This window comes from Triticum dicoccoides, chromosome 2B (genome assembly GCF_002162155.2).
Source record: "Triticum dicoccoides isolate Atlit2015 ecotype Zavitan chromosome 2B, WEW_v2.0, whole genome shotgun sequence".
Classification (NCBI taxonomy): Eukaryota; Viridiplantae; Streptophyta; class Magnoliopsida; order Poales; family Poaceae; genus Triticum; species Triticum dicoccoides.
This window is the reverse complement of record NC_041383.1, coordinates 54,841,551-54,854,551: the sequence shown is the minus strand read 5'-3', so window position 1 is coordinate 54,854,551 and position 13,001 is coordinate 54,841,551. Positions and strand designations below refer to the sequence as shown.

General features: G+C 55.1%; 1 protein-coding gene across 1 annotated transcript; it reads right to left on the bottom strand.

The window, feature by feature from the left end:
• Window positions 1–292: 292 nt before the first annotated feature.
• On the bottom strand, window positions 293–11,412 carry LOC119360427 (probable NADPH:quinone oxidoreductase 2; the record flags this gene model as incomplete). The annotated part of the gene is made up of 3 exons (XM_037626070.1): window positions 293–656; window positions 742–933; window positions 11,340–11,412. Coding segments are annotated over 3 exons (582 nt in total), but the record flags the coding sequence as incomplete, so codon positions are not given.
• Between the last annotated feature and the right edge of the window lie 1,589 nt (window positions 11,413–13,001).

Genomic DNA, 13,001 nt, shown 5'->3' with positions numbered 1-13,001 from the left:
TGAAAACGTGAAAAGGATTAAAAATTAATAAAAGTCAAATAATTGGTAAATTCACCGAGCAAGGAGAGGGCTCGACGCAGCCGAGTGAAGGAGGGCGCTCCATTTTGAGCGGGCATAGTTACTTAACAAAATTACCAAGGGGCAAGATAATAAACATAGATTTGCATTAATGTGCCAACGAAATGTTGAGTCACAGATGAAGAATTATTCCAGTCTTTCCAGATATCATGGAGCATCGAGGAGCATATGGCTTTGGCTTTTTGGAGTTTGTGACGATCTGCTCAGTCAATGTATTGAGCAGAGCACACTAGCACTCGTTTGAAGACACAAATGGAGGCATCAGTTCCCCTGTTCAGATTTCCCCTGGAGCCTGAGGGCGAAGGCTTGCAGCGATAGGAGCATCCTCCTGACCTGCTCCTTGGTCTCTGAATCGATGAGGTTGCCGTCTGCGTCGAACTTTTTCGGGGGCAGGTGTGCCTTGGTGAAGACCTCCGGCTTGTTGATGAAGTGGATGTCAAGAAACACCCCAACCTGCCGGATGTGGTACTGCGACCAGCTGCCGCCGGTGCTGCCCGACGCGCTCAGCATCGCCGCGGCTCTGTCGGCCCAGCAGTTGGGCGGCCGTGATCCCCAGTCCAGCGCGTTCTTCAGAGGGCCTGGTAGGGAGGAGAACAGCAGAGTGACAGGAGAAGAGGAAGGAAAAAAAATTCCAGTGGAGTGACAGTCGGGAGAATCGGGCACCTGAAATGGAGTAGTTGTACTCGGGCGAGGCGAAGAGGAAGCAATCGGCCGTGCGGACGCTGTCGCGGAACGCCTCGACGGTCGGCGGGAAGCCGCCACGGACCTCGAGGTCGGTGTTGAGCAGCGGCAGCTCCGAGATGTCGACGTGGTCGATCTGCAGGCCCGGGATGGACTCCCTGCAGATCTCCGCGGCTGGCTTGATACACACGCACGCACGGTGCTCCAAGGTCGTCAGCCGCACAAACTGACGGACGAGTTAATTGCAAAAAACCACTACATTTGGGGCATCGATTGCAGAAAATCATCTAGTCCTTAATTTTGTGTAAAGATCACCGTGTTTCTAGTAAATATTTTTGCAAAATGCACTGATCAGATGATTTAGCTCATTTAATGACTTTCTAACACATGGGACCGGACTGCAAGGAGCTGACTTGGCAAAATAATCACACACATACCCCGAGTAGATTTTAGAAAAAGCAATCAGCCCCCTGGACCATGCCCGGCAGAGCCCGCTGCCTTGATCCCATCGGATTGAGAGAACCCGAACTGGCTGACCCCCGGCGCCACTCCGGCGACCGCCGCCGACAAGCACGTTGCCGTCGTGATCTCCTCGCCCTGCCTCTCTCTCCCACACCGTCCCCGTAGGAACGCCAGGGCTCTGCACTGTCGACCACCACCTCCTCCTAGTTCTCCGCCGCAGCCATAGCCATCTTTGCCACCGCCGGGACGGCAGGGCCAGGCCGTAGTCGTCTCCACCCTCGCCGGGAATGGCTGTGGTGCTGTATCGCGGGCACACTGAGCAGGAGGCCATGGTGTTATGTCGCGGGCGCGCCCACCAGGAGGACGAGCACAAGGTCGTGACACTGTGCCACGGGCGCGCCGACTGCTCGCGGTCGCCGTCTACGAACGAGACGCGCTCTGGGACGCGCACGCTGCGCTCGCCAACTCACTCCTGTCCATCTCCTCCTCGCTACACCCTCGCCGGAATGGCTGTGGCGCCGTGTCATGGGTGTGCCGGGCAGGAGGCCATGGTGCTGTGTCGGGGATGTGCCGACCTGCTCGCGGTCGCCGTCGGCCACCGCAACGCGCTCGGGGACGCGCACGCCGCGCTCGCCGTCTCACTCCTATCCATCCCCTCCTCGTCTCCACGTCCGCCCGGTCGGCGGTGGTCTTCCGGCGGCGACGACGGGAGCCGGTGGGGCCGGCATGGGCGTGGTCGGGTGGGTGCGGTTGCCTCCTGGGACCAGGGGGTTGATTGCTTTTTGTTTTCAGATTCAGGGGGGGTGTCGGTGTCAAAACCGGCGGATCTCGGGTAGGGGGTCCCGAACTGTGCGTCTAGGCGGATGGTAACAGGAGACAAGGGACACGATGTTTTTATCCAAGTTCGGGCCCTCTCGATGGAGGTAAAACCCGACTCCTGCTTGATTGATATTGATGATATGGGTAGTACAAGAGTGGATCTACCACGAGATCAAGGAGGCTAAACCCTAGAAGCTAGCCTATGGTATGATTGTTGTAATGGTTGTTGTGTCCTACGGACTAAAGCCCTCCGGTTTATATAGACACCGGAGAGGGCTAGGGTTACACAGAGTCGGTTACAATGGTAGGAGATCTACATATCCGTATCGCCGATCTTGCCTTCCATGCCAAGGAAAGTCCCCTCCGGACACGGGACGAAGTCTTCAATCTTGTATCTTCATAGTCTTGGAGTCCGGCGGACGATGATAGTCCGGCTGTCCGGACACCCCCTAGTCCAGGACTCCCTCAGTAGCCCCTGAACCTGGCTTCAATGACGATGAGTCCGGCGCGCATAATGTTCGGCATTGCAAGGCGGGTTCCTCCAACGAATAATCCATAGAAGATTGTGAACACCAGGATAGTGTCCGGCTCTGCAAAATAAATTCCACATTCCACCGTAGAGAGAATAATATGTACACAAATTCGATCTGCTGACGCATTTTGTGGCATGACGTCACACCACTACCAAGCCTTTACTTGAATCGTTTTTTAATATACCACCTCAACGCGTTTAGCGAAGCGGTTTCCTTGGCACGTCTTGTCGAAGCAGAGATCGTGTTCCCCTTTTTCCGGGGTTCTCATCAATACGGACGTGGGTAACCCAACCGCGCCATTGATGGTGGCGCTTGGGAGATAAGCGAGTTTTACCAGGCCGGTGGGGACGCATAGTTTTCGTCCGCCCATATATAAGGGGATAAGGATCCGCCTTTTCACCTACGCCTTCTTCCTCCTTTGCTTATCCATCTCCGCGCACTCGAGCTCCAGCGCCCAAGTTCGCACATCTCGCCTCAACCTTCTCCAGTCATGTCCGGAGCGGGAGGCAAGTGGTTGGCCTCCACCGTTAAGGAGGAGCACATCGAAAAGCTGCGCGGCGCCGGATACCTCTCCAGCGACATCGCGCACCGGCTGCCCGACAAGGGGCAGCTCATCCCCACCCCCAGGCCCCATGAGAGGGTCGTATTCCTTCCCCACTTCCTCCGCGGACTGGGCTTTCCACTTCACCCCTTTGTCCGGGGGCTCATGTTCTACTACGGCCTGGATTTCCATGATCTGGCGCCAAACTTCATCCTCAACATCTCGGCGTTTATCGTTGTGTGCGAGGCCTTCCTCTGCATCCAGCCCCACTTCGGCTTGTGGCTCAAGACCTTCAATGTCAAGCCGAAGGTAGTGAAGGGCACGCAGGCGGAGTGCGGAGGCGCCATTTTAGGCAAGATGCCCAACGTCCTCTGGTTCGAAGGGGCCTTCGTGGAGTCCGTCAAGGGGTGGCAATCGGGGTGGTTCTACATCACCGAGCCGCGCGACCCTACGTGGGCGGCGGCCCCCGAGTTCAGATCTGGTATCCCTATGCAGCTCACCTCCCGGAAAGAGAAGGGCTTGCTATGGGGTAGTTCGGAGGAGGTGACAGGACTCCAAGCCTGTATCCAGAAGCTGGTGAACAAGAAGCTCAGGCTTGTTAATGTGGTCCAAGTCATGCTCGTCCGCTGGATTCTCCCATGCCAAGAACGGGCATTCGACCTGTGGGAGTTTGATCCGGCACAGCACCAGGCATTAAGTGGGCTCTTCGACACGACGTACGAAGGTGCCTGGAGGGTGCTGTTCAAGGGCGCCGAAGCTCCCGCATTCGCTGCTGAAGATCGCGGATTTCACTCGCAGCGACCAGCTGACGAGGTAAGTGATTCTACCCCTTTACGGGACACTTGTTTTTCATAGTTTGACCCTAAGCGGGTTTCAATCTCCCTTTTCCTTTGACAGGACTGGATGAAGAAGGCCAGGCAGATCATCTGCCCGGCTCCCATGCCAGAAAACCCAGTAGACGCCCATCTAGTGGGGCTGCTGGTTCCGGCACCGCATGTGGTGCCGGAGAAGAAGTCCAAGAAGGTGGCCACCGGCACTCGAAAGAGTTCCCGTTTTCAGGTGTCCGACGACTCCGAGGCGGACTCCTCCCCCGAAGGCGAGGAGGAGGAAGAAGACTCTCTCCCAGAGGAGGGAGAGAGGAAGAGGAAGGCTTCCCCAACAGGGGAGGCCGAAGGGTCCAAGAGGGGAAGAACTATTCCCCCGGACAGCTCCGCCAACACCAACGTTGGCGGCGAAGAGTGGCCTTCAAGGGCCAGGTCTCCGGCAAGATCGTAAGTATCCGGATTCCTGAATGATTTATAATCTCTTTTTATGTCACATAGCGTCCTTCTAATGCCGCATACTGCCTGCAGTCCGGCCGATGATGATCTCCCCGCTTCGTCGAGCGGGTCGTTGGCTCCGTCGGAGGTAGATTCCATCCCAACCGCCTCCACCCCTCGCGCCGCTGAGGACGCCGAGGTGGGGTCCCGAGAAAGGACCCATCAGGAGGAGGCTCCGGAGGCGCCACAAGGCAGCCTCCCGGACTTTGCGCCGGACTCTATGCCGGAACCTGCAGTGGTTCCAGAGTCCGGCAGGCGGCCCCTTCGCAAGAAGGGCAAGACCGTGACACCGGCGGCCCCCGTCCAACCGGAGGCACCGGACAACCTGTTGGAGGCGCTCAAAGGCGCTTCCATCGAGGAAGAACACCGCACTATCATGAGTGCGGTGATTCGGAAAGTTCAGCTCGCCAAGAGCGGGCTGACCAAAGCCTGCAGTAGCCTTCTAACAGGCTTTGAGGTAAGGAGTTAAAAATATGTAATGTAATACCGCATAGACAGTAGCCCCTGATGCTCGGTTCGGTGTTCGGAAAGAAAAGCCGGACTGAGGATCTAAAAAAGATACACGTAGGGTTGCTAAAAAATTGTGTCAATATGGGTTTGCAGGCTGCGCTGCTGACCTCTGCCGCACTGACTGCGGAGGTCGGTGCATTGAAGCAGGATCTCGAGCAGTCCGAGCAAGAGCTCGGCCGTGCCAAGAAGCAGCTCGAGGACAAAGAAGGTGAGTAACACCACTTTGAATAGTTACCTTACAGAAAAGGATTTAGGTTGCAAAAAAAAATAACAAGGATAACATGGGTACTGCAGGGGCCACGAACGAGGTGGCAACCCTGAAGGAGGCTGTGTCCGCGGCCAAACGCAATGCGGCCGCGGAACGGGCAGAGCGAGAGAAGCAGGAGGCGCGGGTGGCGGAGGTGCGGCAAGAGCTCCAGGCTCTCATGGAGAAGCATGAGAGTTTGGAGCGCGACTCAAAGACTCGAGAGTCCGAGCTTGCCTCGGCTCTCAAAAGTGCCAAGTCCGCCAAGGCCGAGGCCCATAAGGCCCTCCAGGAGATTGAGGTGGTGAAGAAAATAGCGGCGGGTAAGGCATTTTTCATGCAAAGCAAGCATGTTAATGTAAACTACCTGACACTTACCCGAATTCGGAGCTCTCCAGGGGCGTTTGCAGATCTGCCTCGCAGCGTGTCCGATGCCGCCACCTTCTACCGAGCCGAGGAGAGGAGCTCAATGGAGAAGGTCTTCTGGTCTCAGTACGCTGAGGCCGGCCATCCGGTGCACCCTAGCGACCAGCTGAAGCAGCTGGTCGAGCTCCACAAGGTAGCCGAACAGGCCATGAAGGGCCTCATAGTCCGGCTGTGGCCTGGAGTGGCCATGCCTGGCAGCTACTTCGGCCTCGTGCGGCGGCTGGTGGATGCGTGCCCCTGGGTGGAGGTCATCAAGCGCTCCGCCTGTATTGAAGGTGCTCGTCGGGCCCTTGCCCGCGCAAAGGTGCACTGGGGCAGGCTGGATGCGGAGAGGCTTATCACTGACGCGCCGCCAGCGGGCAAGGAGTATCGTACGCCCGAGATGTACTATAAGACTGTCCTGAAGGGTGCCCGCAAGATTGCGGATGAGTGCCCCAGAGATGTAATTATTGAGTAAACTCGCTATGTATTATCCTGTGCGCTGAAAACTTTGTTCATATGCGCTAAGCAACGCTTGTTTAATTTAAAATATTACCTTCTGTGCGGCCGTTTAGAAAATATGAGAGATGGCAAGTCGTCGGCTTCAGCCCCCATGCCACTAGTGCTGGGGTGTTCGGGATAAACTTGAGCACTCTTGTTCCCATTTTTCAGTCCATCTAGGGAGGCGCTCAACACAACGAACAAGGCAACCAGACTTATAATGCTTGAACACTCTCACTTAGCCATAGAATTCTATAATTTTAAATTTTGGCGAAGCCCCTAGTATTCGGAAGACCGAGTTCGGGGCGCTATCCACGCCTTGGCCGGACATGATCCGGTTCTTCGCTCGAAGCGGCTTAAGTCTTTAGGGACTCGAAAAGACCTCTCGAACAGCGACCAGTCTCTTGCCTTATCATGCCAGTCAGTTTTAGCTTTCTCCACTGAGGCGCTCGCCCAGCTCAACCGGGGCGCAATCGCAGTGGTTCTCCAAGTGCTACCTTAGCCGACGGAACGGAACGTAAGGCACCAAAACATGGGAGCCGGGCAAACCCAACTATTGACCCAAGACATGATTCGGAGCCGATTCATATAATGCTATAAGTTCGGGGTGCCGCACTTGTGAAAGTGTTCGGACTTATCACACCATAATGCGGGGAACATAAGCCCCTGGTGTATTCGCCCGTACCAAAATATACGGGTGCAAGATGTCATTAATGAACATATATGTAAAATGCTGCATTATTTATTTAAGGTGTTCTGCTATGAGTGCGGAATGATACAAATAGTGCGGTAAGCAAGGGATTGGACTAATTAAACATGTCCCCCTCCAGGGGTGGGCTGCGAACTGATGTGTATAATCAAATTTAATGCTCTTAATGGAGACCACCTGAATGTTCGTCGCAGCCTTTTTTCCTCCCTGGCTGTTGCATCGTGAGTTCGGCGGGTTCACCGCCCGACGGGGCCTCTGGTGAACGGAGTCCTGTATATAAGAAGAAGGAAAATGAAAATAAAAAGAGTGACACACTTGGGAGCCCCTGGTGTGGTCGAGCCGCACTCTGGGTCTATTGTGGTCGTGCCCCTCCCCATATGCCCATGGTATCTCCAGAGCATAGTGATGTACGCGGAGGGATGGTCTTGCAATCATGCGAGGGCTGGGGTTGGGGCCGCATTGCTACGCGTGCTCGGAATGTGCCAAGTGGTCTTGGTTGATGTTGCTCCGGGCGCGTTTGGCCGTGTCCGGTCGTTTAATGGCCAGACTCGAAAATTGCCTTAGAAGGCTGCTCTATACTTCTGCCGCGAGAGCCGCTGTATGTTCCTCCGTTCGGAGGGAGCATTCCGTATTTCCGTTGACCGTAATGACTCCACGAGGGCCTGGCATCTTGAGCTTGAGGTATGCGTAATGCGGCACCGCGTTGAACTTTGCGAACGCGGTTCGTCCGAGCAGAGCGTGATAGCCGTTGCGGAACGGGACTATGTCGAAGATTAACTTCTCGCTCCGGAAATTATCCGGGGATCCGAAGACCACTTCCAGCGTGACTGAGCCTGTACAATTAGCTTCAACACCTGGTATGACGCCTTTGAAGGTCGTCTTTATAGGTTTAATCCTTGAGGGGTCTATGCCCATCTTGCGCACTGTATCCTAATAAAGCAGGTTCAGGCTGCTGCCGCCGTCCATCAGGACTCGCGTGAGGTGAAATCCATCGACGATTGGGTCTAAAACCAATGCGGCGAATCCGCCGTGGCGGATACTGGTCGGATGGTCTCGTCGATCGAAAGTGATCGGGCATGAGGACCATGGATTGAACTTCGGGGCGACTGGCTCCATCACATATACGTCCCTTAGTGCACGCTTCCGCTCCCTCTTGGGTATATGGGTTGCGTATATCATGTTTACCGTCCGCACTTATGGGGGGAAACCCTTCTGTCCTCTATTGTTCGGCGGCCGGGTCTCTTCCTCGTCGTCGCTAAGCAGCCCCTCGTCATTGTTTTCGGCAATTAACTTGCCTGCCTGCTTGAATACCCAACAATCTCTGTTGGTGTGGTTAGTTGGGTTTTCGGGGGTGCCATGTATCTGGCATGAGCGGTCGAGTATTCGGTCCAAATTGGACGGACCCGGAGTGGTTCTTTTGAATGGCTTCTTCCGCTGACTGGGTTTAGAGCCTCGGAATCCGGCATTGACTGCCGTATCCTCATTGTTGTCGCTGTTAACGCGGCGTTTGTTTTTGCTTCGACGCGACCTGCCATTGTGGTCCTTAGTATCCGGACTGCCAGCATTTTTACTGAGGTTGTTGTTGCGAGCTAGCTAGCTATCCTCTCCCGCGCAGAAGCATGTCATTAGTGATGTGAGGGCTGCCATGGATTTTGGCTTTTCCTGTCCTAGGTGCCGGGCTAGCCATTCATCGCGGATGTTATGTTTGAAGGCTGCGAGGGCCTCTGCATCCGGACAGTCGACGATTTGATTTTTCTTTGTTAAGAACCGTGTCCAGAACTGTCTGGCCGATTCGTCTGGCTGCTGAATTATGTGGCTTAGGTCATCGGCGTCTGGTGGTCGCACATATATGCCCTGGAAGTTGTCGAGGAATGCGGCTTCCAGGTCTTCCCAACACCCAATTGACTCTGCGGGCAAGCTGTTAAGCCAATGCCGAGCTGGTCCTTTAAGCTTGAGTGGGAGATACTTGATGGCGTGGAGATCGTCGCCGCGGGCCATATGGATGTGAAGGAGATAATCTTCGATCCAAACCGCGGGGTCTATCGTGCCATCGTAGGATTCAATGTTTACGGGTTTAAACCCTTCAGGGATTTGATGATCCATTACTTCGTCAGTGAAGCATAGCGGGTGTGCGGCGCCTCTGTATTGAGCAATATCACGACGTAGCTCGAGGGAGCATTGTCTGCTGTGTTCGTCCTGGCCGTAGTTGTTGTATTCGGCGCGACGGTATTCGTCGTGGGTCATGGGGCGCCCACGTGATCCATAGATGGATCTGGATTGCCTTGCTTTGTCTTCCAATATATCTCGCAAGTCCGGCGCGTTCCCTCGTGGCTTCGTACTTTTTGAGCGATGCCGGGGTATGGTCTTGGTGGAGGGCCTGGATGCCTCTCTGTCGCGACCACGGGGTGGTCGGTCGGCCATATTGTGCGCTGGTGATGAAGGTATGTATGCTTCCTCCTCTAATCGGGGGAGCAACTTGCATTTTGGGTAACTCTTGGAGGGACGTTCGAGTTCATACTCTTCGGCCGCAAGGACCTCGGTCCATCTGTCGGCCAACAGGTCTTGATCAGCTTGAAGCTGCTGCTGCTTTTTCTTTAGGCTGTTTGCTGTGGCCATTAGCCTGCGTTTGACACGCTCTTGTTCGACGGGATCCTCGGGCACGACGAATTCGTCGTCGTCGAGGCTTGCCTCGTCTCCGGAGGGAGGTATGTAATTATCATCCTCGACCTCTTTGTCTGCCGCTCTCTCGTGAGGGCTTGCTTCGGCATCCTCCTGCGCTGAATCTTGCTGGAGGGGATTGTCTTCGGCACTCTCTGGGGTGTTATTATCTCCGGTGCCGGAATCTCCATTCTTGTTGTGGCGGGATTTAGAGCGGCGCCGTTGACGTCGGCGCTTGGGCTGTTTCTTTGAGGAATCTGCCTCCGCTGCTTCTTCGCCGTCCCCATCTTTTGGGGTGTCCACCATGTATATGTCATATGACGAGGTGGTCTTCCAGTGCCCTGTAGGCGCTGGTTCTTGATCGTCTCCGGCATCGTCGTCCATACCGTCGATGTCTTCGGAGTCATAGTCTAGCATGTCGGTTAAATCGTCGACAGTGGCTACAAAGTGGGTGGTGGGTGGGGCTCAAATTTCTTCGTCGTCCGCATCCCAACCATCCTGGCCGTAGTCCGGCCAGGGCTCTCTGAATAGCGAGAGATGCTTTAGCGAATTTAGGATGTCGCCAAAGGGTGAGTGTTGGAAGATGTCCGCGGCGGTGAACTCCATGATCGGCGCCCAATCAGATTCGATTGGCAGGGGCGCGGGAGGTTCGGAGTCCGGCACCTCGGAGTCACAAGCTTTATAAGGGACAGGGTCGGTATTCGGCTCCATCGCCGTGGACGTCACAGCCCCCGAGGCGGTGTCCAGCCACCCGTCCTCGATCTACGCAATCGGCTCCGGACTATGAGTCGGAGCGGATTCGTGTGCGGCCTCTGAGGTACTGTCCGGCGGCAGAGTTAGATCATGCCCATCGTGACAGTGCGGCACGCTCGGCTGTGGCTCGAGTCCGTCGAAGATCAAGTCCCCGCGGACGTCGGCCGTGAAGTTTAGGCTTCCGAACCTGACCTGATGGCCAGGGGCGTAGCTTTCGATCTGCTCCAGATGGCCAAGTGAATTGGCCCGCAGTGCGAAGCCGCCGAATACGAAGATCTGTCCGGGGAGGAAAGCCTCACCCTGGACGACGTTGTTGATTGAAGAAGCCATCAAGCCTATCGGTGACGACACAGAGGAACTCTCAATGAAAGCACCAATGTCGGTGTCAAAACCGGCGGATCTCGGGTAGGGGGTCCCGAACTGTGCGTCTAGGCGGATGGTAATAGGAGACAAGGGACACGATGTTTTTACCCAGGTTCGGGCCCTCTCGATGGAGGTAAAACCCTACTCCTGCTTGATTGATATTGATGATATGGGTAGTACAAGAGTGGATCTACCACGAGATCAAGGAGGCTAAACCCTAGAAGCTAGCCTATGGTATGATTGTTGTAATGGTTGTTGTGTCCTATGGACTAAAGCCCTCCGGTTTATATAGACACCGGAGAGGGCTAGGGTTACACAGAGTCGGTTACAATGGTAGGAGATCTACATATCCGTATCGCCAAGCTTGCCTTCCACGCCAAGGAAAGTCCCCTCCGGACACGGGACGAAGTCTTCAATCTTGTATCTTCATAGTCTTGGAGTCCGGCGGATGATGATAGTCCGGCTGTCCGGACACCCCCTAGTCCAGGACTCCCTCAGGGGGTGTTTGTAATTTTGTTTACCCATTCATCTCCTTACAGTCTGGCCCTACTTGTCATAAAGTGATCAAACGGGCCAAAACACCCGATCAGTGTTTTCTGCAAAAGGTTTACCAGAAACGCAGTGAATTTTGCACATGATTAGGGACTAGGTGGTTTTATGCAATCGATGCCATAAATGTGGTGGTTTTTTGCAATTAACTCCTGACGGACAGTAAAGTGCAAGGGACTTACCGGCGATCTGAGTTGAAGTGCAAGGGACTTACCGGTGCGGATGAGGCCGGTGTTGGCCGACGCCCTACACAGCGAGCCGGAGATCGCCGCCACCCTGAGGACGGTTGTCGGTGTCAAAACCGGCGGATCTCGGGTAGGGGGTCCCGAACTGTGCGTCTAGGCGGATGGTAACAGGAGACAAGGGACACGATGTTTTTACCCAGGTTCAGGCCCTCTCGATGGAGGTAAAACCCTACTCCTGCTTGATTGATATTGATGATATGGGTAGTACAAGAGTGGATCTACCACGAGATCAAGGAGGCTAAACCCTAGAAGCTAGCCTATGGTATGATTGTTGTAATGGTTGTTGTGTCCTACGGACTAAAGCCCTCCGGCTTATATATACACCGGAGAGGGCTTGAGTTACACAGAGTCGGTTACAATGGTAGGAGATCTACATATCCGTATCGCCAAGCTTGCCTTCCACGCCAAGGAAAGTCCCATCCGGACACGGGACGGAGTCTTCAATCTTGTATCTTCATAGTCGTGGAGTCCGGCTGACGATGACAGCCCGGCTGTCCGGATACCCCCTAGTCCAGGACTCCCTCAGTAGCCCCCGAACCAGGCTTCAATGACGATAAGTCCAGCGCGTATGTAGTCTTCGGCGTTGCAAGGCGGGTTCTCCTTTAAGTTCCATGTACCTGCCGAACAGTGTTCGGCTTTCTTATTAATATCGCGCTTCTTGGCTTCCACGCCCAATAATGGCCTTCTTCCACGTGTCGCACGAATGCGAAAAGCCAGGGTATCTTTTATGTTTTACCCCCTAGCTGCGCAAATAATCTGCCTATAAGAGAGGCAAGAATCCAGATCCAAATCACACCATCTTCCTTCCGCGAGTACTCATCGGAACGCTTCTGACCAAGAATCCATTCCATCATGGACCGTCGGCGCGGCTCTTCTTCTCGCGCTCCCAGCCCTCTGCCAGGAGATTAGAGGAGATGCTCTGTTCCGCACAACGAGCTGGTGAAGCTCCAAGCGGAGGGATATCTCCCTCCGGCCTTCATGGTTCCGGTTCGAGCCGGGCTGGCCACCTACAAAGGTGGGAAGCAAGCGGAGGCTACCCCAAGTCCCAACAAAGGGGAGCGGGTATGCTTCGTCCCCTATCTGATAAGGGGGCTCGGATTTCCTGTACATCCGCTCCTCCACGGGCTCCTGGAGTTCTACGGACTCCAGCTCCATCACCTCACGCCCGCCTCTATCCTGCATATTGCGGGTTACGTAGCTCTTTGCGAGCTATTTCTGGGCGTCGAGCCCCATTTCGCGCTATGGAAGAGGTTGTTCTGCCTTGTACCCTGCTCTCACGAGGGGTCCATATATCAAGTGGGCGGCGCCGAAATATGGCGCATTGTCGGGACCGGATATCCATCCGGAACCCCTAAGAAGGCGTCCGAAGACTGGCCTTCGGAATGGTTTTACGTAGAAGACGCTCCGCTGCCGGACCCTGTTCGGATCGGCCTCCCGGAGTTCAGTAATGCTCCTTTGAAGAAACGCCTCAGCTGGCGCCCACGGAGCCCCCAGCTGGAGGAAGACAAGAGCGTCCATTATTTGATGGGTCGGATAAGGTTACTGGCCCATTCCAGGTTGACCATGATTGGAGTCATGGCAACGTGCATTATGCGGGGGGTGCAGCCGCTGCAGTACAGGGGCCACCCTAT